This window comes from Petromyzon marinus, chromosome 12 (assembly GCF_048934315.1).
Source record: "Petromyzon marinus isolate PM22_M1 ecotype Great Lakes invasive population chromosome 12, UKy_Petmar_22M1.pri1.0, whole genome shotgun sequence".
Classification (NCBI taxonomy): Eukaryota; Metazoa; Chordata; class Hyperoartia; order Petromyzontiformes; family Petromyzontidae; genus Petromyzon; species Petromyzon marinus.
Genome location: NC_133678.1, coordinates 4,319,680 through 4,344,992, shown reverse-complemented (window position 1 = coordinate 4,344,992; position 25,313 = coordinate 4,319,680). Strand labels below are relative to the sequence as shown.

The following is a 25,313-nucleotide window of genomic DNA, read 5'->3' as shown; positions in this document are numbered from 1 at the left end:
GCAGTGGTTCACTCAACCCGAGTGACCTGAGGTCAATTCCCACCCGTGGATGACATCAGCGGCGACGATGAGCGAACCCGCAATGGCATCCCGCGTTGACCAACCCGCACTGACCAGCGGCATGGTCAAACAACACCCATAACCAATACGGCGCAGGGAGGCCCTTATTAAGCACCGAACTGACAAAGGGCCGAACGTTATTAAACGATTGTATTCGTACTGTTGCCGCCAACGTGCTTACAGATGTCCTGAGAATTTTGTGCGGCGCACGGGAAACACGTGTGTGCATTTTTCGTAAGTGAAAAAAAAACCACATCACTGCCTTCCCACCACCACCGCCGGCCACCTCCACCACCTATTCATATCCGCTGCCACAGACGAGCCGGCGATCAAAGGGCCAACGCAGCCATCCTTCATCGGCTTTACGGTACAAGTCAGAAGCTCGTGCCGCGTGCTGTTCTCGCCCACGCGAACACGCGTGCGCATTGGGCGTTGTATTCGGTGGCTGGCCAAGGACAATTCGAAGCGAGCACCGTGCCGCCGTAGCTTTGCCGGACGACCGTTCCCGTGGCTGCGGGAGCTCTCCGATTGGCAAGGTTGGCTACGTACGGTGCGAACGAAGTTCAACGTGCGTACGCGCGTACACACGCACGGCCCTCCCTCCGTTCCCATCGGCGATGATGCTTCCGCAGCCAAGCATCCCAAGCCACGGCGACCGTTCAATCTGCATAGGAGCCCGCTGCGCGACGGGCTAAGCTTAAAACATCGCTCTGATAATTGCTTCCAGCCGCGATAGTTCTTTCCATTCTTTCTGACGCAAAATTGCCGGCATACAGTACGCAAAGGCTAGTTGTGGCTGTCAGCTCGTTTGGTTGGGGGTCGCCGAGTAGACATTATTTTTGGGTGCGTCATCAGCAGCAGCAATGGTCATGGCCTATCGACTGCTGGATGAAGGCCTGCCCAAGCCACCGCCACCTCTCACGATCCTGCGATGGAATAAAACTTCCTCTTACTGTATTTGACTTTATATAGGCTTATGCGAAGCACAATCTTCGTGTTGAACTTCCTTCGCATCATACGTAGCCAAATTTGCTAATCGGCGGTGCGGGGGAAGGACGTGCAACCATGGGGAGAATATGCAAACTCCAAATATGCAGGCGTGTATGTAAAGTCCACACAACCACGGAAAGAACATGCAAAACTATACTCAGGATTTAAACCACGACCTCATGTATACCAGGCGAGGTCGTAAACATCTCGCCACCTGCGTAGAACCCGATTCTATCGCTCCATCTCCACGGCGGACGTACAACTCAGACGCATTCCATTCCTCGGCTGCCACTCCGTTGTTATTTTTCTTGACCAACGTCACTAGAAACGTTACACGCGGGATAAGTGAGGTAACTTAATCATACCGCGGTTGTGTACCAGACTGATTATGAAGAAAATATATATTTTTTAACAGCGTCATCAGAATGATGGGCTATTTTAGTTTTTTTTTAACGACCTGGGTTCAAGCTGATTTTTGGTGCTCATCTGCTTTAAAAACATCAATATATTAACTACTTGGGGGTCCCTAAACTGTTCGCTTGGGGCAGCTTTTGTGCATCTCTTTGGTTGGCGGGTGGTGCCGGTTAGACACTCCACTGTTCCCCGAGTCACTTGCACCCAGGGTCCTTGACAAATTAACTGCCACTTGTTGTTGCTGTTGTTGTTTTAGCAGTGGTACAACTCGCTTTGTTTTTGTTCTGCAAATTTACCGGGGACGGGATTATTCTGCCGTTTGACGTAAATTTTGCATGCTCTGAATTTAGTTTTATTCCGCAACGATAAGATTAAAATCTATGAAAGGACCATCGTTTTCGCATCGAAACCAGAATATGCCCAAGAATGAATAGTCTCAACCATATACCGTTGGACACAACTGAAAAAAAAAAACTAAATAGGATACGTTACCAGAGAAGATTTTAAAACATGACTGAAATTACGTCCTGTACTCTCTTACATCATACAAATTCCCATATATATTGTACGATATTTCCGCACCTCCGATAGCACGATTGTCGGCGTACGGTGCGAGAGAAGTTCAACAACATGCAACATACATATCGTCATTATCAGCAATGGTCTCCTCCCTGTTGGATGAAGGCCTCCCCATGCAGTTGCACGTGGCGTTTGTTCCTGCGTTGCCACAATCGATCGAGCTCCCGCACGGAAGCTAATCTCATCCGCCCCATCCCCGCCGGTGGTTCGTCGTCTTGGGCGTGCGTCCTCCCTCTGGCTGTCACTCGGGAGTTTGTCTCACCCACTGACCTTCATCACTTCGAGCAATGTGTCCTGCCTAGGCCCACGCAGTTTTTCTTATCAAGTCAATGGGAGACGAATACGAATGTTACTTATGTTGCGCTACTCACAATATTGACAAGCAGCGCATCACTTTATTCATTTAAAGGATTAAAACTAGGCTAAAAGTAACCTATTTTTATCTTACCAGGTAAGGCCCACTGAGCAATATTGCTCTTGTTCAGAAGCGGTATGGCCACATGTGATGATAGCTCAACGAAGCAAGTGGCTTATCATGTGGAAAATTATAGCAGCCAAATACTAAGCTAGTTTGAGGAGATAAGATTTCAGAAGTTTACGAAAGATGTTTGAAAATTTCTCGGCACGCAGTGTGCTGGGAAGTGAGTTCCAAGCCGAAAGGCCCAGTACGATATATAGCATACTTAAAAAAAAGATTAGTCTAAGTGGGCTCGTATTATTTTCTATGAGTTGATTGATGATCTGAGAGCATCAACTGACCTTTTCGCCTGCTTTGCCATCTCTCCCAGGCAGACCGGTTGGTCCCAAGGCTCCCTACAGCAACAAAGACAAACAAAAAACCCCAAAATAAACAGAAGCCCAACACAAAGCAACAGATGTAACTTTGATGTGGCCAAGGACAGCAGCAGCGAGCCCCGTTAGTGTAAGGTGTCTTATCGTGGAGATCACCGAACCTATTTTGCCCCGCTAAGAACTGAAATGGAATGAAAGGACAGTGGTAAGTGAACCACTCCACTGAGATCCTGGACTCCGATACAAGGGTTCGGGCCACCCATGATTATTAATTCACGTTCTCATGCATAACGTCCACTGTGGTGGAGTGCTTTTGAGAATATAAAAGACATACGGACAATATTCAACACGATTTGGGGGCGGTTCCTTAGACTTCTAAAAACATTCAAACTAACAAAAAATGTTATTTCTACTTCTGCATATTGTCCCGACGATGTCTGACGTAGTTTACAATTAACCGTTGCACGTAATTGCTAAAATTGTTTGAGATAATTGCTCTTCAACTTGATTGGTGAAATAACGCAACAATAATTGGCACATTCACCAAGTGACAATTCATTTGTTTGCCTAAATCAGGTGGTGGAGGGTCTTAACACCACACATTTGGTCAGATAATGCAATGGACTGACCCAGATAATCAAGCATGAATAAAAAAAGGCTTGGGTTTCCAATTAATAAATAGCGCGCTTAATAAATAGGTTCTAAAGTGTAATAAGATTATTGTTTAAGCCTGGTTACTAATGACCGCACAAAAGACCCATCATTACATCTTTCTCGTAACTTAATTTAATACATTCTACGATGAAAATTCAATAACAGCGTTCACGTTTTTTTACTGCCATAGCAGAGTGCATGGGTAAATACAGCATGCTTGGAGTGGATCAGAGGTCACATGAAAGAAAACTCAAAAGTAGTTCTGGGATATCACCTTCCACAGGCCATTATCTAAAACAGGGCCATGCAATGCTCTGCAATAGTTCTAGATGTATGCGACACATTTATATTTACACGTTCTAGCAAAACCCCCCCCATCTATTATGGATAATGTATGCTTTGTCACATGACCTGACATTGATAGGGCGACTGGTATCATGTTGGAATTTTTTTTTTAAGCCACACACGAAATGGGAATGTTCCACACACGGGGCAGTATTTCAACAGTGCTTACCTTGGCGCCTCTTTCCCCCCTTGCACCGGCAAGTCCTGGCTGGCCTGTGTCGCCCTAGCAGAGCGAGCAGCAGCAGCAGCAGCACAAGTCAAGCAGAGTGCTCACACAGAGCGTTAGCATGCCGTTCACAGAATTCTTCACCAAAAAACATTCTTGAGGCAAAACCCCCCCAAAAAAGCCAGCCAATTTTATTTATTCTCGCACCCCTGCCGCGTTCCTTTGTGCCGTGTTAAATATTCCACAATTTCCTTGTGTTTTGTGGAGATTATAATGGATATTAGTTTGCCTCTGACTTTTGCTTGCCAAAATCAATGAGCTCCAATGCGCACGTTTAAGACCTCTGGCGTGGCTTCGCGACCGTCACGCACGAGGACATGCATCGATTCGGCCGCATGCTTGAAAGTACTTTTAAAAACGCGGGTGCGCAATCGTTCTTGTGACAAAAGGATAATCCTACTCCGTGTTATGCGTGACATTTTCTAAAAAAATAAAATATATTTTTTTCGCCCAACCGAGCATGAGTTAGGCCTCATCCTCTATTAATAACCTCGAGCCAGTGTTGAAAATTCCAAATTCCCAAAGCAGGGTGGGGGGGGGGCAGTCTTTCCAAGGGACAAATGCTGTTGACTTGCCCCCCCCAAAGTAAAATATATTAAAAATAGTAAAGGTGCAAAACCTGTAATTGCTTGCTCATGCCACTGCTGGCAGAAGGGTCCCCACCAGAGACAGCTTTTGAGGGCCCTTCTCGAGAATATATAAGGATAACTGTGGGAGTACCTCCACTTTACCCGACTCAATGCGGCCTTCCGATTGACAGCGCAGCAGCGACTTAAACTGCTGCCTGGGCAATAAGCGTGGGGATTCAGGAGAGCTTTACCATTGTTTAAACTTACGCGCGTCGGGAGAACGAACCAGAGGCATCTGGACATCGATTCCGGTGCGCTAACCATTACAATCTCCTCGGAAAAATGGCGCTTCGTGAGTCGTCCGCGACAAAGGGAGGCAAGCGATGAACTTTACGCCAAAGGTGGTGGTGAGGTTGGCTCGAAGAGACGTGAGTGACTGACGCCGCCGCCGCATAATCAGACCAACAGCTGAACTGGTAAAACTCGAAGGGTGTGAGAACGGCCGTGTGCTCGTTTAAAAAAAGATGCTCTGTAATTCCATCAAGGATCAGCATCTCTCGAGCGGACCCCGAAATAAATGTTGGCCTTCTGATCCCTCGGTTGTAAAGGCAGCCCATCCACAATGCATACCAGGCATACGTACATTCTTTCAAGAATGAAGAACTGTTATTCTATTGTTTCCTTGAAAGTGAGTTTAGCTCTTAAGTCTGAGAGTATTTTCCATTCACCTTATTTTTCACAGGACCGGAAGCATTTTCATAATAATATCACGAGTGTAATTTTTTCTCTCCCATGGTAAAAAAAACGTCAAATACTAAAGTTAATTTTTGATGCCAAATTATTTTGAAAGCTATCACCAATATTCACACAGCTGCGTGATTTAACATTCTCATGCCAGTAAGGGTACAAGCATAGCTCTGTGAATTACTGGCATCCTACTGTATATAAAGACTGAATAAATATAGGTCTGTTTAATTTTACGTATTATATGTTATATATCCGTTGTGAGTGACCGATGTTAATTCTACTTAGCTTCTTGAAGGGCTAAAAAGCTGACATATTTCTGAATGGATAGTTGTGTTTATACCTTTAACTGTAAAAATCCCCCCCCAAAAAATGAAATCTGTTTGGATGAAAATGTTAATTTTTTCACTTTTGAACCAGGGCCGTTACAAGTTTGTATGTACATATGTTGAGCTTCTTTCGCACCGTACGTAGTCAGCCGTGCTAATAGGAGGTGCGGGTGAAGGACAACAAAGTAAACAAAAAAAGCAGTTGGAAAATAAATTACTTTTCAATGTAGATTTAAAAGTGCATCGCTCCAGTGGCTTCCAAATTTCGGAAGGAAGCGTGTTCCAGACGGCCGCAAAAGCGCATCTGAAAGCAGGCCATGCGGTGACAGTCTTTGTTCGTAATATACAACGGACGGCAGAGCTTGGGGAGTAATTTTGGGTGCCGGCTAACCTGCGTGGCTGCCTTGCTCACTTGTCGGTGGTTCCTCCTGGCCCCTGAGTCATTCTTTCTCCGTAAAACGGATTTTGTGTTTAGTTTGTCGTCTTTCCCCCGCACCTCCAATTAGCACGGTTGGCTATGCACGGTGCGAAAGAGGTTCAACGTACACAGGTACATTCGAGAGCGCGAATACCGCGCGACGAGTCGAAATGATTTCGCTCTTTCACTCTTGCAAACAAACCTTCCTACCTTTTGTCCGACGTCACCTTTCGCGCTTATGACTCTGCCCTTTAAGGGAAAAAAAACACACGAGAAAATATTAGTAAAGCGGTTGCTCTATGCGAGGAACTGTCATAAAAAAATTGCATGAGTGCAAATAAATAATCGCTGGAGCCACTGAAACCTTCTACGTTTTAACGTTTGCATGAAATATTTTAAATGAAGACCATAAAACTGAGGCCAGCACTAAAAAAAAAAGTGTTTATAAAAATGGCTGCACCTGAATAAACTAAAGGTGTAATGGGCAACAGTGGCAGATAGTTTGATATTGTAGATGGCCCATGCAAACCAATATATGTGCACACATAGAAGCGATATAAACACACATTTTTATTGGCAATGATATATTCTTAACAAGTGCATTTACAATTACAAGTGTTTACTGGCACTGTGAAACCACTGACTATATAGATGCCTATGACTCTTCCAACTAGCACATTTTAAAGACACATTTTTTTCCCCACAATACATTTTTATGGTTAGAAACATATAAGGGCTGGGACATTACAAGCATGGAAGATATTCTTATTTATCACATTAACTTTAACATCGATTTATTTGGTTGAGCTTGCAAAAAGTTTAACATTTGGCTGCTGCGATCTTTATTTTCATAATAATAATAGTAAACAATTTACAGCCTTTCATCAGACCACTGCTGGATGAAATCTTCCCCTCGCCGTGTCGGTAATGGGGGGTAGGCTGATTGTGCGTCGCCACGCTGATCAGCTCAGGTTGTAAAGGAGGGGGAGAGCCAGCAACGGTTCAGACATCGCTCGCCGCTGATATTTAGCCGCGGCCGGGGTTCGAACAAAGGCGGCCGTGTTCATAGCGCAGTGCGCTAACCACTGCCCCACCCCCTCTCCCGTTATTATCAATTATTGTTACCGTAACGTTTGACATTTTTTTTTTTTACAAAAAGTTAAATGTTCGTATCGATCCATTGTCAAAAAAACGTGTGTGCTGCAGCAGCCTTCAGGAATCAGCACAGGGGACATGAGGCCTGTGCAGGGGAAGGTTATTTAACGTGTTGCTTATTCAGTTAGGCACGGCAGGGGTTGTCGCGAGTTATCGATGCTCTGACGTATCGTGTAATGTAAGCTCCAAGATATTTGTGTTGTCCGTTGAGCTGGATACCGTCAGGTGGCAATTATCTTTGCTCGTGTTATTTTTCTTTAAAAAAAATGTTTTTTTCGCGAAATAACAAGACTCAAAGATTTAAATAAACCGGGTATTATTCAATAATGACTGCTTTGCAAAATGCTTCTCGGAGATCTTGACGGCATGGCGATTATATATCATTATTTTCTGAGTGCACAGAAGTATTTGATTCTCTTATTGTTAGGGTAGTATTTCGGTGACAGATTGTAATGATACGAATGGTTACAGGAGGCGAAGGTTAAGCGAACAGCGATAGAACGTTAACGTAATATTCACACTCTTTGGGTCTTTCAGTAAAGTCACGTGGATAGTAGAAAAATAATAAAATAATAAAAATCACGGCGTTTCGATCGCAACATAAGCAACCGTCTTCACGTAAACAAGTACATCAGGCGGACTGCTTGTAATATTCATTCGTACAATGACGACAGGAAAGCGCAACAACAAATACACTAAACAATTAAAGTAAGATTATCGAGCTATGGGAAACTGAAATGTCAAATTTGATGTCATATCGTAGAAGGTTATTTTGTGCGGCAACTGTACGCGCGACCCAATGAAATGCCACTACCCCCCCCCCACACAGTTTGTGCCCTTCTCTTCAACTCATGAGATGTGGAGCAGCACCCTTACCGCTTCCCCTTTCTCTCCCTTGATGCCAAGTAGCCCAGCAGGGCCAGGTGCTCCAGTGCCCCCCTGTGTGAAAAAAAAAGACGGCGCAAGGAGACAAGAGTGTCACATTGATCCAGCAGTCGCTCTGGTCGAGCTCACCGATGAGTTTGGACTCGTCCTGTTTTTTTTTTTCCCGGGACGTCCCCCCTTTGAGTTTAGATGTCCCGGGCAATGAGGGAAACGTGCAGCTGCACAAATAACACACCGCTCGGGACAATGCATTTACACGAAGTTCACCCCTCTACCAGGATTGCGCGACATTCCTTCTTCCCACGATATGCCCCCGTTTTTTTTTGTTGCTGCTGTAGCTAAGATGCTGCAAGTGTAGTTTCGAACGCAGCTAGGACAGCAGATGAATTGAATTCTCCCGCACATACAGAATCTGATAGAGTGACGGGTGAGGAGTGCGTATTTTTAGCACGTTCAAGGAAAACAGGGCTGTTAAAATAACAAAAACGGATCTAGCCTTCAACACAGCACGGGCACAACATGAACATTCCATCTGCAAACAATTAAGCGGCAGAGTAGCCGGTAGCCGCTGGACTGCTCTGCTGCTGCTGCTGCTGCTAAGTTTCCAACAACACGCAACAATGTGTAAAAATCACACAGCCCCCCTGTGCATTACCAATTGAGCACAGCCTCTGTGCATTATGCGCAGAGGCTGTAGCTACGTTCATGTTGACGGCAACCTAAGACGAGGGGGGCCACAATGCACTTCTTCAGAGAATCCGGATAGTTTGTTCATACGCACAATGGCTGTGAGGTCTTTACACTTTCTGCGTATTGTTTGAAACTCATGGCATTCCGGCTCGCACTGTTCTTCTGCAGTCGAATGGGGTTTTCTCATCGCTTACAGAATTGACTTGCTGCTGATGCTGCTGCTGTAGGTACAGTAGCTAAGCTACGGATGTGGGGGTTTTTTTTTGCTGCCAAGTTTTACAAATATGAGAAGTAAAAACAACACACGCCCTGACTTACTTTTGGTCCTACGGGCCCTTGGAGACCGCCATCGCCTCGCTCACCCTGAGTGAAGTGAAATGAAATTCCAAGCAGGTGTTAGGTATCATTGCGAGACAAGGATCATTAATGCCCCTTTCCTGCTGGTAATGACAATAGGTCAGGCCATTATCGGGTTCCGTGGCGACACTCGCACGCGCACGCAGACTCAACTCGACAGCTGACACTCGTGAACTGTCCGCGTTTTGTACCTCGGGCTGACTTTTAGTGCTTCGGGTAACAATTCAGTCGACAAATAACAAAAAAAGTCACGGTCGTTCTTAAAAACACAAAATCAACTTTAAAAAAAAATCCAACGAGTTTCTCTTCGGAAGCAGGCAAAAATAATTAAACTCATCCCAGTCAAAACTTGCTCTGTATGCTACTCAAACGAGTGCAGTAAACTTGCCGTTGTTTTTTTATTTAACAATGAAGGGTATGTACACACTTTGCTGTTAAAAGCGGAATAGCGTACCGCTGTGAGTTTATTCTCTGCGTCTACAGCGGCGTCCTCACGTGGCAATCGTCGCCATCTGCGATTGCCTGGGATCCATCACATTTTAGTTTATTTTGACCTTGATGCTTATTCTGTCATCCTTAGCATTGGCCACGATCAATCCATTGCTGTGTGAATGCCTCTCCGAAGCGACCGCCACCTCACTCGATCCTGCGAGGTAACGATCCACTTGATTCTCTGAAACTTAATTCAAGAAGCGTATGTTTTTTTTAAAGACGTATGCGAACTTCTATCCAGCCTATTGATTTAAAAAACAAACAAATGCTATTTGAACGAGTGGCACTTATTCGAATAAGTGAACTGGAAAGCTGGGAAATAAATATATTTAGTAAATGCTCACGTGTTATTTATGTCACGACCATGTATTTACCTGTGTGTGGATGTACTGTAAATATTATTCAACACAGTAGTAATCATGTACTACTAAAAATGTAGAGCCCTGTGTCAATTGACTCCTAGATGAAGGCCTCTCTACACCACGTGGATCATGGGGGTTGTTTGGGTGTTCGTCACCACGATGGTCAGCGCGGAGCTGGTGAAGCGATATAGTTTATTGTTATTATATACTGAATAAAAACAGTGGTTGGTATGGATTAAATAACATGGTGAAGAACACGAACCGGAATGAACAAGAACATTGGCCAGGTTCATATATCACTCGCCACCGATGCTGGCAGTGGCTTGGCAATGAGACTCAATATGCCGGGCTCATAATGTGGTGCTGCGAACCACTGCACCTCCACTCCCCCAACGGATGTACTGAACGTGTGTATATATATCATCATCAGCCATGATCAATCCACTGCAGGATTCCGGCTTTCCCAAGCCGTAGCCATATCTAATGATCCCGTCTGTCCACATACACAAAATTATTTCATGGCTCCATCTCCCCGGTAGATGCGCTCACTCCTCACCTTGCACACACGTGTGTTCCAAATGCACACGGACATATATATATCAACGGCATGACACGATGTGACAACATCCACTTAGCGGGCACGGCGACTGCGTGAACGCGCGTTTGCACGTTTGCTCTGGCCGTTAGCCAAGCTGTGTGGTGGTGTCAGTCAGGCAGCGTGGGCCTTGCCACCGCAATGCGCGCACAGCCATCCGGCGTGCGAAGGTGAAAGCTCTCGTCGCGGCTCGCGGAGAGCAGCCTTTGATTACAGCCCCACAGCATGGAATTTCAGCGGCGGGGAGGAGCCTTTCTTTTGGAAACGCCACGGTAAATGTTTTTTGTTGTTTTTGCCTTTTTCTTCTGCAGGGCCATGGGTGGGATTGTTAGGAGTGCTCATAGCTAGAGGGGGGTTGGGGGGGGGGGCGGAGGGGGGAGGGGGCATCTCGCCTTGGTGCCGGGAGGGCCCGGTGGGCAGGAGCAGTTGACGGCCGTGATGACGTCCACGCCCTCGGCGGGCGTCGGCGCGACGGTTCTGTGGACTTGCGGCGTTTGAGTCGGCAGGAACTCGACTTCGGGGCCGCACTGCACGCGGGGACGGTGGGACGACGTGTTAGCACTCACCACCAACGACGTCGTCGTTGGTGGTGGTGCCGGTGGTGGTGGTGGTGGTGGTGCCAGTGGTGGTGGTGGTGGTGGCGGCGGTGATGCCGGTGCTCGCCCAATTGAGGGTCGGGGAGGGGGGTACCTCATGTGGAGATTATTTTTGGGTCCCTCTTCCTCTCTTTTTATGTTGAGACAAGAGGCTAGAGAATTTAGCGAGATGATGATGCACGTGGACAAAATAACGAGGCGAAATGAGATGAGCGAAGAGGGCTGTGAGCAAAGAAAGATAATCTTGTGCGTTATTTGCCTTTTACGTTGATTAGCGTCTCGATTCGAGCTGCTATTTGTTGCACCCCTATTTTTTTCCACGAATCAGGGACCCCTTGAGCCACTTGGAGTTCTAAGCTTGTTGCTTACTTTGCTTGTGCCTAAGTATCACCACTTGATTCACCGCTCCTCCTACACCACCCAAAATTCTACCGTAATCATTTGGGGTCTCAATCTGAATCAAGAACACATTTTTTTAGTTATTGTCTTCGGTTGTTCGTGTAGAGCGGTGGTTCTTACGTGGGATGCAGTCACCCCCTGGGGGTGCGAGATGCCCTTTCTGGGGGTGCGAGAAACGGACAGATTTTTTTGTCCGAAGGTAAATCATCAAAAACACAAATTAAGAACGGGCACCTAGGTACAACTACTTTGTTTCATCAAACCCCCTATGTATTTATCAACATTACACTTGTTATTGTGTTACGATCGAGAACTAAAGGGACGCGAGGATGCAGTAAAGATTAATAACCACTGGCGTAGAGTCTCTTCCCATAGTTGATCATCAGAGCTGTCCCTAGGGTAGATGGCGAGGGGCCCCCCGAGCTTTGGGGGGGGGGGGGGCGTAACGCTTCGACGTCACAGTGTCAGATGTGGTACTTCCGGTTAAGTTTGAAGGCGTTGAGGTGGGGAGGGGGGCACCCACGGTGGGATTTGCCCCGGGTCCCGCATCCCTCTATGGACAGCCCTGGCTATCATCAAAATCATGAGCATCGATAAATCCACTGCCGCATGAAAGCTGCAGCGTTACCACGAGCCGATTACACGAGGTTACAAAGCTCAAGTAATCCATTCTTAAAATGCACAATTCGATGCGTGCATTATGAAAAGTATAATGACTTTTAATAGATTATTTAATTCAGGGATCGATGTTGAATAACCAGTTCCACCACGGATAACCACCACCACCACAACCACCACAAACAGTGATGTCAAAGCAACCATTTTCACTATCATAATCATAAATCGTCGTCGCCACGAGTAACTTAATTCACGGTGAAGGTATAACCCGCGCCTTATATCATTCACGAGAGAGTTCCTCTATTGATAATGACACCGACTATGCCCTGCCATTATCCCATGCAGTGCGGCGAGGCGGGGGCGGGGCGTGATGGAATGCGTGTGAACGGTGAGTGACTCCGGGGGGGGGAAAAAAAAAATATAATCCACGACAATGGACATTGTGCACCCCAGAGCTTTGGTGAAAGCTGCGGGAAGATCAGAGGGCGAGCGCGATTAATCGCAGCGGAACGGGCGAAGGTGTCCAGGGGTCCCCCGACCTGGCTTCCCGGCAGCTCACAGCACGTCTCAGCCTCCACGAACTTGGGGTCACAGTAAATCACCATCTTCTGCAGGTCAAACTGCAGGTGGTGGAGGAAGGGGTGGGGGGGGTGGTGGCGGCAGACGGGCATACAGAAGTGATCGCACGTTTAGACAGACGGCGCAGTGAGAGGAATAACAGTGTGTGTGTGTGTGTGGGTAACGGGGGGGGGGGGGGGGCGGGGAGTTTATGAGAACTGCCACAGCATTAAAATGATTACGGTATTCTCATTATCAATTAATTATGTGCTTAGTTACAATGACTTGTGCGCTCCTAACTGTATTATCCTCGTAATACAATAAGGTAGTCAGACTCTTTGGCTCTTTCGGTAAAGTCACGTGACTTTACCGAAAGAACCAAAGAGTATGGGTTTCTGCAGTCACGAAAGCTTCAAGTCAAAATTGTAGTCATAATACAATAAGGTACGAAACAAGCACGCATTAATTATTTTCTCAGGGAATATATTTTTTTGCCTGGGGTGCCCATTCCCCCCGAAGCTTCACACCCCATCGCAGACCCCATTCTCGCAGCCGCAGATGTCTGGGGAGTTGGGTGGGTAAATATTTTCTGGAGCTCAGCACTTCACGCAAGTTATGATGCATACAGCTATCATCATGTATTATGCACTGTTTAGGAGTCATATAGACGATAAATAAACGAAGGAATGACTAGGCTTCCTCAAATTCAACGTACAAGGTCGAATCCACTCCAGAGCCTTCCTGTTTTAAATCAAACGCTGCTGGATAACATCACTCCATAAGACTGATGAACTAATCCTATATTTTGTATATGGACAGACAGATGGAAGTCATTGATGTTTCTAAATATATTTTTTTACACTGCCATACAAACCCACCTCTGTTATCTCTCTTTCAGAGTACAGCGACGCAAGCATTACGCACCCAAGCACAAACACTACCAGCATCGGGAGAAGGCAGAAACACGATTCTCCGAGGTCAAAGAGCAATATTTGTCTGAAGGTGAGTGTACAGACCAAAGCACAAGTAGGACTCCAATGGAATGCCATTTGGGGCAACAAAAAAAAGGCAATAAAGAATTTCAGCCAGCCGTGTGGCTTACAAGGACGCTATGCTGTTACAGATGAACTGCTTAAAAGTCAAACACCCAGTCAAAAGGGTCATCACGTACTGCACCATCAGCTAAAAGCAGGCTCTAATGAACTCAAATTTAGCACATTCCGAGCTTTTGAGCTGACTGTTTTGGTAACTGCCAGAGAGCTGGAAAGGAAACCTGGGTCAAAGGTATCTGTGGGGTTTCTCTTTATGATGCTGCTCAAGTTCTGAGAAAGGACCCACACACAGTAGTTCCAATTACCAGGTCATTCTGTCCAACTATGGCTCCCACCCCAAATTCCTTGGGTTTTGGGGCTTCAGCAAAAACGCGTGGAGGTGATCGCGTTTTGTGCCAGTTGGCTACAAAAGGCTGGATCATGGGCAAAAATTATTTCGATATGCGTCCAAAAACTCCTTTTTTAATTTCATTCATAAATCTAGTGACTTGCTTACCCTTTTCTCTGTTTTGCGATCCTATCATTCTTTGTATTTTTTCTTATCGGCGGGCTGCTGCACACTCACGCCGATCTTGTGCTGTTGTAACTTGCTGACGTGCCCATACTGGACGTCCGTGAAAAAAGCAGCTTCTTAGCTCATCGAATTCCTCCTCCAGTCTAAATAAAGATTCTGATTCTGATTTTTTTGAATTACGCTTATCGGAATTACCTGCGGCATAAACCGCCCCCCCCCGCCCCATCAGATAGACTTTTTGCCGTGCCGTGTCTCCCAAAAGCCACAGCGTAAACAGATAAGCAGACAGCGGGAGCGTTACGGCAACTGTGAAATTCCTGCCCGCTCTTTCTTCACTCCACAGTCGGGGTGCAGGCTCGCTCAGCCGTGCCTCAGCGAGACGCGGCGGAGGAGACGCTCGCAGCGCCGAGCGTGCGGCGCTGGCCCACAGCGATCCGGTCCCTGCGTTTTACAAATTCCGCACAATTTTTCCCATCGCCCACAAAGAGGGTGGCTCACAGGAAGGCGGAACCTTGGTGATATGCCTCTGATCTCACCTCTACTCCCCTCCAGCACACGCCCTCCACTCCATCAACAACCCCCCCCCCCTCCCATCCTTCGCTCAATGGGACATCACTCATTCTCCTGAGCAGTCCCCCTTAATCCGGAACGCCATTCCTCTCGCCGTCCGTGCAGTCAGCTAGCAGTCCACTTCTGATTAGCGTGGCTCAGAAGCTTGTCGTGACAGGTAACTATAATTTGTCGGCCGTTTCGAAGCGGTTGTATGTACGCCCCGTGTATGTATGTCGAACTTCTCTCGCACCGTACGTAGCCAACTATGCTAATCAGAGGTGCGGGGAAGGACGGCGAAACTGCTGGGAAGCAGGTGTCATGCATACATGGTTTAAACGCGTGGTATTAACCAGGGCGACACGCTGGGCTCGAACCGCATTCGGACGTTCTCCGTACTCCACCGCTAGGGCAGCGCAGCTGAGGTAGTGGGGGGTGGGGGGGGGGGGCTACTGGCTCGGCACGGCGCTCACCTCTACGGGCGTGCTGTCGTACAGGCGCTTGCCGATCACCGTCTTGCCCACGATGTCGATGTTCTCGCGCTCCTCGATGGACGAGGCCCCCACGAGGTGGCAGTCGACGTAGAGCGACACGGTGCGCTGCTGCACGCTCACGCCGATCTTGTGCCACGAGCGGTCGAACACGGCCGAGACTTGGGGCCCGCGGAACACGGCGCGCACCGCCGCCTTCAGCAGCCCGATGGCGTTGAACTCCAACGCGCGGTTGGCGCCGTCCAGCCGGATGGACACCTGCGGTGGGGGTGGGGTATGGAGGGGGGGGGTGGTGGCGTCCGCACACACACTCTCACCGTGTACAAGGAAGGGCCAGGCCCATGTGTAGCCCGTCGTCAGTTCCACTGCTGGATGCGGGGGCACCTCCGTGGGGGGGTTGTTCGACCGCTGAGCTGTGTAGCTCGCGACCTGGCTATCGCAAATGATAGCTCGACGGAAGTGGCTTATCGTCGCGGGCGCAGCCAAAATACTCGCAGCCAAAATACTCGCAACGTGCGATGTTTATTCGAAATGTGGAGGGGGGTAAAACCGGAGGACCGGCAGGAAAATCCACGCGACCACGGGGAGAACACGCAAACTCCAAATATACAACAGCAGCCGTTAGGGTCGGGATCGAACCCACGACCTCCTGCATAGCAGGCGAGGCACTTAGCAGCTCGCCACTGCGGCAGTGATAGCGGGGAGACCATAGATGCGGGAGCATAGGAGTGCAGGCAAGCGAGTAATTTTGCCACACTGCTCCCTACAGGTTCACCACAGCCCCCCGCACGCTACAACACCTGACACCCAAGCACTGTCCCTGCCCGAGCCTGCTTAGCTTCCGAGATCTGACGTTATCGGGTGCATTCCAGGTGGTTTGGTCAAAGGGGATAACGTATAAAAATACAATAAATAAAAATGCCATTTAGTTACCCAAGAAAACCTCACTTGAGTCTCAGAATTTTTTTTTATTGGAGGGGGGTTGCATTACGTCAATTGCATGCATGAGTCATTGGCTCGTGCGAGGATTACTGGAACACCTGGGGAAAAATCCACCACGCAATTGAGGTTGTAAACGTCAAAGCTCCACACAAAATATTTTTAAGAATCTATTTCTGTACTCTCATCTCCTGGCCACCTCAAAGCCCAAGCCTCCCATCTAAGTGCTAAGACGATGACCCTGTTTAGTGTTTGGAGATGGCGATACAGCGTTGCATTGCAACTGTCATCACCAGGATGTCAGCTGTGCCTGATGTTAAAATAAATGTTTTTACTTGAATAAATACAACTTAGGAAGGTATTTCCACTTAAACATTTTTTGGTCGGGGCTATTTACATAGCCAGTGATTTTAATTACACTTGGAATATGTATGGAGCAACAACAAAAAAATACTCCCCGTTATATTTGCCACGTGCAGTGCATCTGGTGAAATTATTAAACACGCAGAATCTTGGAAATGATTATTGTTTTTAATTTCACATGCCGCATTATTTGGTGAGCTATTTTTAATCAACTTCGTTGCATATTTGCCACGTGCTCCGTGGGCAAATTATTCCGTACACATTCAAAACGCCGCGCACGTGCGTGTGTGTATGGTGAAACAACACCCAAGAAGATGCAACTTGTGCTACGCACCTGTGGAATACCGTACTTGTCTATGACTTGCCAGATGTACCAGTCATCTGTTTTTGAAGTTTTTCTGAATCTGAATGTCGTTAGGAACGTGTACTCATCCGGGAGACCTTGTGGAAAGACATGCCTGGGAAAGAAATGCACAGACAAAAAAAGAGGCAATGTAATTGAAAATGCATGCCAAGACCAATGAACCCAAAGATACCAGGTCACAAAAGAAACACTTTAATGCCGCCCCTAGATAACTAATAGACAGCCTGCCAAGGAATTGCCACAGCCATGCTGGATGGCTAAAGCAACTTCACAATTTATCGGAAGAAGTTACGTAATCTCGGACGTGACAGCGCAGTGCTTTGTAACTGTTGGCTGTGCACACGAATCAAAGTAAAATTTTCACTCGGTCACTTTTGGAAGCTCAATGACATCGGGATTCGTATTCACCGCAGTCAACTTCAATTTTCATTCTGGGCGAGAGCTACACACAAAAGAAGTGAACGGGGGGGGGGGGGGGGGGTGAAAATCAGATTTACAGCGAGCGAGAAAGCATCTGGCGTGCATCCCAGCGAAGGTCTGAATCACTGGGGTTTTGTTTGCAGACACGACTTGAGAAACTAAAACGTGGGAGTTTTCGGTTGAGAAATCTGACGCAGACTGTAGACTTCCTGAACGGGGTTTCTTCGCGAACAAAAAATATTCCATTCGACTGTTGCTGCCGCTGCTGCTGCCGCTGCTGTTGCACACCGATTCAGCCGGTAAAGTTGCGTGGGGGGCTGGGGGGGGGCTATGGCCGTGGTGTGATGGTTAATACGCTGGCCGCCTTGCAATGCAGATTTCGCGGGTTTGATTTGGTCTCGCCGCGAAACGATTGAAACAATAGGGGCAGGTTTCTTAAGTCCACCCGCCCCCATCGCCCCAAACCACCCACCCACCCACGTGTCCAACCAGCGGTGTAAATGGGTGCATCACAGTTAGTCGGTCGCACTTTTCTTGAGATGGTTTCTTTATTTAAGGAGCCACGTGCTCACACTCGAACAGGCGGAGACCCCCCCACTGCAACAGCCCCGAGTCTCCTGCGCATCTTCCTTATGTAGATCCGAGGCCACGCCCCCATTCCCGAACCTTCTCGCTGGTTCTAGACCGCTCGCTCTAACAGCAGACTCCACCGTCCTCTTCCATAGCCACCAGTCCATTCGTACAACAGGCTGACTCCCCTGATAATTACCTCGCGTGGCCACTAGTTCACTCACACCGTAGGTTGACTCTAATGTCCTTACACATACATACCCTCCTTTCGAGAAATCTGGCTACGATGGAAGGGTAGGCCAATATACCCTCCAAAGGGGGGGCTATCTAGAGGACCCCTCTCGCCAGCAGCGGCATGAGCAAGCAATTGCAGGGGTGGACAAGGGGAGAGTAAATTGAAGATGCGGAGAGGCTTGCGTCCCAGTCAATCGTGCGCACACGATTCAAGCTTGCGAAAGACCCAACTTAAAATATCCCACTGGGTTTGCTGTTCCACGAAGCTCATGGTCCACCATAGAGCGCTTCCACTGCACAAACCATTACAGATGTCGATACCTAATGCACAAAACCTCTCCTGTAATTCCCGATCGACAAACACGACGCGAGACATCGTGGCTTGACCACCTGAATGTGAAATTGTAGTTGTTGCTCTCCATCTACACCAGCCGTACAGCAGGACTCACCACGACAAATCCACAGGAGTCGTTAAGCCTTCCTTTCTGTAAACGCGAAACATCTCTTGACGCGCTTTCGGAAGGGAGGACGAGTGTGTCCATTCTCCCACATCGTACCCGAAATTGTACGCACGGAGAGAATGCAATTGTAGCCTGTGGGGGGTTGTGAGTGGTGGTGCAGCGGTTAGCGCGCTGCTGTTACGAACCCGGCGACCCGAGTTCAATTTCCGCTCACGGCCAACACAGGTGACGATTATTTGAACTCGTTCTGGGCCTTCCCTCGGTCGACTCAGCCTCAATTGAGTACCCCTGTGCGGCATGTAAATATCGCCACCAGGGAGACAAAGGCGGCCGGGCTTGGTGCTGGCCACCCACCCCCTCGTGTGCTGTGCCGGCCTTCATAGGTGCCCCAACAGCCTGTTAAGGCTACACGGTGGGGGTCTTTGTCTTTGTATTCTACATTGGTGTGTGTGTTATGCATTACATTTCGGGGGAGGGGCATTGGAGGACTGCTCTGTAAACCCGGTGAGTTCGAATTCTGGCTATGACTGCAAGTAACTTACGAAGTAGTCCTCGTCTAGTTCTAAACTAATCCCACACTCCCCGTCCTCCCCCCTCCTCCTCTTCACCAATACACACTGACCAGCACTGGGAAGTACGGTCAAACGACTACCATGACCGGACACTGCATGGGGAGGGCTTCATCCAGCAGTGGATTGACGAAGAGGGCTGTAAGTTGTTTCCTAATATTACACATTGCACGTTGCGGATGAATATGCCTCGCTCAACTCACAGCGGGCACTCTTTAAAGTCACACTGCGTTTATGACTCACAGTTCCCTGCATCGTGACTATTCACTTGAAAAAATAAATAAATGCTTCAAAGTTCGGTGATTCACGGGCCATTCCTCCCTTGATTACGCAGTTACAGTGTGGCAAATCCATTTTTCAGACCTGTTACTTCCGTGGACAACGTAGCATTGTTTTCATTTTTATTGGATTTACCTGCACCAAATAAAAAATAAAACATTGTGAAAGTTGATTTTTGTCGGGCTAAGCCCGAAGACCGTTGTTCACTTGAGGAGCAATCTGTCTGCCACCACAAACATGTGCTTCATTACCCAGGAGGCGTGCGAGTGGAACATTTGACTCTGAGAACTGGCAGCCTTCACAGTCTACCTAGCACTCTGTATAGTTCCCCCACGCCTTCCTCCCACACCACCACCAACGCCCCTGCCCCCCTGTGCAGATGCTTCAAATCACCCCCACGAAGAGCGCTACGGTGATGTAATGTCTGCTGTTCTCAGTCTGGCACGTTCACAGCAAGCTCCCAAGATGCACGGGCTGACCAGGGGGGGGGGTGGGGGCGGGGAAACGTCAACGCCCTTGAGCAGATGGGAAATTTGAGGGTTTCTGCAATGGTGGGGATTTTTTTTATTCCACAATACTGTACGAGATCAGATTTCATGTTTTGGCGATTATCGCGATATCAATCTCCCATAACTCTGTAATTGTATTTTCACATTGTGATCGCAATTGTTTGGGCACTGCTGTACTTGCAGCAGAAGTAAGATTGCTTAAAAGTTCACCAAGTTCAGTTGACTCAACTGTAATTTGACTAATGATTGCAACTTTACAATGTATAATGCTTCAAACGCGCATGCTACAATTTACACGGGAAATCATTACAAGAGCTGTGAAAATTCCTCGCAGTTACTCCAGAGACAATTTTGCAAAGCAAAAATTCAATGGATCATCGGTATTTATTTCGAACTTTACCTATTGAGTTTACGATTTCATATATATTACTTAGCAAATAAAAAAATGATCACAAAATGGACCTAGTTTGGAACACGGATGGCACTTTTATCACGTAGCTATATCGCACCATATAGAGGGTGTCCCAACATCCGGAACACAGGGCTATTTCATTTATTTGAATGCTGGCATTAACACGTTTTAATAGTTTATTGTTTAAGTTTATATTTTATCCATTATCATTATTGATATCTATGGTTCTTCTTCTTCTTCTTCCTTTTTCAGATGATATTTATAAGATGGAATAAAAAATTGCAACACGAACAATTTTAGTTAGAATTTTTATGTGGGCTGAAGAAGGCAGCTGTAATCTTAAGAACAAAGTCTCACATTTATTTCAAAACAGAATTCACGCATGCTTTATGTTATTGGAATCCAGTTTTAACACTTGTCAAATTAAATGAAATCACCCTACGTGATTTACTAAAATAATGTCTCCTGACTTTTTTTGGGAGGGCCAGCGAGTACATCTCACAGTTGGCGCTGTATTGGCGGAAAAACTCTGGGAAATTGATTGTGCGGACGGTCAGATTCACGGTACGGCACGGCAGAGACACTTTCACCTTCCCTTGGTGAACCACAAACCTGGCATGTTTCATTCGTGGTGAACCGTGAACCCGTGTCGTCATACAAAACAGGAAATCATCGAAGGCCCGACGCAGAATCGAGATAGCGCTGTTCTTTAGCCTGCTTAGAATAAAATGGGCTGCGCTTAGCAGCGATCGAAACGACGCACGGCGGGGGGGGGGGGGGGGGGGGAGCTGCTATTTCCTTCGCAAACGGAGGGTGGAAAAGAGTTGCCCCTAAATGTGCACGGACGGGTGGCGAACCGCTAGTTGTGTCGTTGCAGTAGCCTGCCACTCCCCCATTATTCGCTAAACCCACTGGAGGTACGGACGCTATAAATCAAGAGACTCCCGATGCCATCAAATGGATTACCAAACGCAATGCACAGTTCTAATGTTTTGTCAGTTATTCTTGAAATGCCATACGAAAGAAAGAGAGAAGAGATATATGAAATGTCAGCTGAGGCGTAACTTTCCCCCCCCCTGCACTTCCCTGCGTGCGCTATACCCACCGCCACCACATACATGAGTGTACGTTGAACTTCATGTTCTTGGGTCTTTCGGTGAAGTCACGTAGATAGTAATAGGGTTTTTCCCCCTTTTTTTATGGAAACAAAACTGAAACCTTTTTTTTTACAAGGATTCATGTCTGCATTAACCACAATACTTGCAGTCAAATGAAAACAAAAAAAACACACTGATAATATATGCATTGTCCTTGAAACTGATTGGTCCACACAAGATGACAGCTTTTTTTGCATTTTGACTGCAAGTATTGTGGTTAATGCAGACATGAATCCTTGTAAAAAAAAGTTTCAGTTTTGTTGCCAGAAAAAAGGGGAAAAACCCCATTATTATATTTTGGTACAGGCAAAGGAGGTCCAATGATGATCACGTAGATAGCTTCAAAGAAAATAACAAAAAACAACGACGTTTTGATTGCAACACAAGCGTTCGTCATCAGGAAGAATGCTTGTGTTGCGATCGAAACGTCGTAGATTTTTGTTATTTTTTGTTATTTTCTTTGAACCTCTCTACGTGAAATTTTTATTGAAAGCTTTCGTGACTGCAGGGATTCATATTCTTGGTTCTTTCGGTAAAGTCACGGAGAAGGGAAACAATAAAATAATGAAAATATAAAACAATAAAATTCTCACGACGTTTCGACTGCAAGACAAGCAATCATCATCAGGTGTGAAAACCAAAGCAAGAAAATTTTAAAAAAGCATTGTTTTTTAAAATAATAATAATTTAAAAAAACGCCACTTTTTTCAAACTCTCTACGTGACTTTACCGAAAGACCCAGGAATATTAATTCCTGCAGTCACGAAAGCATCTAAGTCAAGATTTATGTTGAACTTCTTTCGCACTGTACGTAGCCAACCGTGCTCATCGGAGGTGTGTGGGAAGGACAACAAACTAAATACAACAGGCAGTTCTCAAGAAATTAGTTTGACAATCCAGATGATTGAAAAGTGCATAGCTTCCCAGTGGCTTCCTCACATCGGAAGGAAGAGCGTTCCAGACGGCCAGCAAAAGCGCATCCGAAAGAGCGCGGCGATGCCGTGACCGCCCTCTTTGTCCAATGGGTTAGGTCCAAAGCCGCCGGCATCGCCGCCGCTGCGAGGTTGACCACGAGCGGTCAGGGGGACAAGGAGTGCGGGCGGCTTACTCGGTCAGCTGGACGAGCGGCACACTCCCGAGGCGCAGCGACGTGTGTCCCTTCGGGCCCCGAGTTTCCTTGAGGGCCGATTGGTCCAGCAGCTCAAACCGCTCCATGAGGTCAAAGCCTGCGTCACAGTTCAACGACGTCACCGCCGCCATCACGGATGACAACAACGCGCAACGACACTGCCCCCTTTGTTCGGGTTAAACTATTTAAAAATGTTTTTTTTAATCAGGTAAGGCACGCTGAGCTATGTAGCTCTTTTTTCAGAAGCGACGTGGCCACGGGTGACGATAGCTCAGCCAAGTGGCTAATCGCGTGGAAATGTATAGCAGCCAAACACTCGAAATGCACGTTCATGTTGATTCTAAATGCGGAGGGAAAAACATGGAAGACCCGAATAAAAATCCACACGACCGCGGGGAGAACGTGCAAACGCAGGGTCGGGATCGAACCCACGACCTCCTGTTTACCAGGGGAGGTAGTTAACATCTCGCCACCGTGGCATCCCACAATGGATGCTGTCGTGGTGTCATGGTTGGCACACTGGACTTGATCTACTGGCGTGACAGTGGCAACAACGGTTACGTTTCATAAATCACTGTGCCCTTGTCCACCCGACAGTACCCATGGGGACACGACAATCGATCTGCAGGTCAAATGCGGTGGGGTAAAGTGTGGGTACTCCCTCCTCTTCCAAAATTGTTTGGCCAGCAGGGGAGAGTAGGTAAAACATGCTCCAGAGGGCTTCTCTTGAGCTCCATCTAGTGGAGACCTTTCTACCGGTAGTGGCATGAGCAAGACATTTTAGGACCGCACTTTTAGCTTTACTCACCATCCCCACGTGAAATTAAATTAAATGCCCCGATGCGGGATCACGGTTGAACTCAACAATAAATTATTATCATTTGTCACGTCCTATATGCATGTTTACTCCGTTTTCCCAATTGCAGGATTAAGCGGAGCATCCACTCGAAATTGGCCACAAGTCGCGTACAATCAGTCCTCCAAAAAAGTAATCGATGCATCGTCTTTAGCGCAGGAATTGACGTCACAGGCCTATTTATTATGCTTCACGAGCGAGTAGGAGAGCACTGCTCTTGGGATAAATGATCATAAAATCCCTGCTTAGAAAGTATTCTAATATTGCCGTGAAATAACCTGACAATTTGCTGATGTCGAATGCAAGTCGTCCGCGGTCGATTTCAAGGAAACGGAATTACAAGAAGAATGGAGGATTTGTTACACACTGCGACAAATTGGGCTCTGTTATTCATCTCTCTGACCTGCTGTATGGGGTTACTATAAAAGCCCAGATGATGCCTCTGTTAAATGTTATGGTCGTCAGATTCTGTGGCTATAATTTAGTTGCCTTGAAACTGACTCGTAGTTTTTCATAGCCCTCAAGGCAAATACTTGAAAGCATTCATCAATATGCCAAATTCCCAACACAGAGATGACACTCTTTCAACGTGAAACCACCACATTGGTACCGCGTAAAATTTCAAAGCATTCAAACGTGTGAAAACACAAGCCTGAATCAAGTTATAATGGTTATTGTCACAGAGAAATGAAGCATCTCACACTTTGTAAGAACCCATTCATTGTGCTTGAAGTGGGAACTGTGTAAGATATACTGGTGTGCGTGATCATTCCTCGCATGTGGAGGTTGCCAACTATTACGTGTCTCTATTTGGGCAAGTGGCCAACGCAAAAATAACAGCAAATGACATATTTGCCATTCTCTTCTCGTTGTCGTAGGCACAGTGCCATAAATCTTGCAGCCGAAGCAATTCCAACAAGTAGACCATTCAAACAAAAAAAGACCAGGACCTGGAACGCTTGGTCAATGTCCAACATTAAAGTTACTCTCAATACTCCTAAATAAAGCATGCCTTCGTGCCATACACACCACCCAACAAGAAAAAATATAACCTAACAGATTGCTGGTAGTTTCGATAGATCTCTTGTGCGCGTTTTCAGGTTGTGCTGCGAGAGTATTTTAGCACACGATGTCCTCCTGCGATTCACTCCACGCCTGCTGGGAGCTTCTCCAGAAACCGAAGGGGAAGTTTTCGACAGGAGGAGTGCACGAGCCTCAACACACGTCTGAGAGCTAGCCGGTGCAATCATGTAAAACCCACGGAGTGATAAGTGACGTTTGGTGCTAATGTTGGATGGAATGGCATTTGCATCTGTGTTCAAGTTGATGGCTCATTTTGGTGGAGAGCAGGCTTGCTCCCGACTTGCTCCGAGATGTCTAATTTCGGAGGCATTCCGTGTGTCTTTATTTTTTTTTTCCCCTGACGCCCGCGGATTGCTATCCGACTCAAAAATAAAATGGGAGGCGCTCAGCATCACAGGCATTACAGTTTGAGTATCGTATTGAGGCAAAAATAACCGGGGGCCTTTAAATTTACTTTCTGGTGTCTTGTCGAAGTGCGCTTCACTCAGCGCCTCGTGGTGGCAGCCTTTCGCATCCTCCAATTCCAAGAACCATT

General features: G+C 47.0%; 1 protein-coding gene across 2 annotated transcripts in view; it reads right to left on the bottom strand.

Moving 5' to 3' along the window:
* Window positions 1–25,313, bottom strand: part of COL22A1 (collagen type XXII alpha 1 chain) — a 164,965-nt gene that overhangs the window by 116,473 nt on the left and 23,179 nt on the right. For both annotated transcript variants that reach the window (XM_032952970.2, XM_032952969.2), the window contains 10 exons: window positions 22,819–22,936; window positions 17,070–17,193; window positions 15,416–15,691; window positions 12,809–12,889; window positions 11,049–11,183; window positions 9,169–9,213; window positions 8,152–8,214; window positions 6,331–6,369; window positions 4,004–4,057; window positions 2,803–2,856 (listed from right to left, as the gene is read on the bottom strand). In XM_032952970.2, the coding sequence (XP_032808861.2) occupies window positions 2,803–2,856; window positions 4,004–4,057; window positions 6,331–6,369; window positions 8,152–8,214; window positions 9,169–9,213; window positions 11,049–11,183; window positions 12,809–12,889; window positions 15,416–15,691; window positions 17,070–17,193; window positions 22,819–22,936 (989 nt within the window). The remainder of the gene's footprint in view (window positions 1–2,802; window positions 2,857–4,003; window positions 4,058–6,330; window positions 6,370–8,151; window positions 8,215–9,168; window positions 9,214–11,048; window positions 11,184–12,808; window positions 12,890–15,415; window positions 15,692–17,069; window positions 17,194–22,818; window positions 22,937–25,313) is intronic.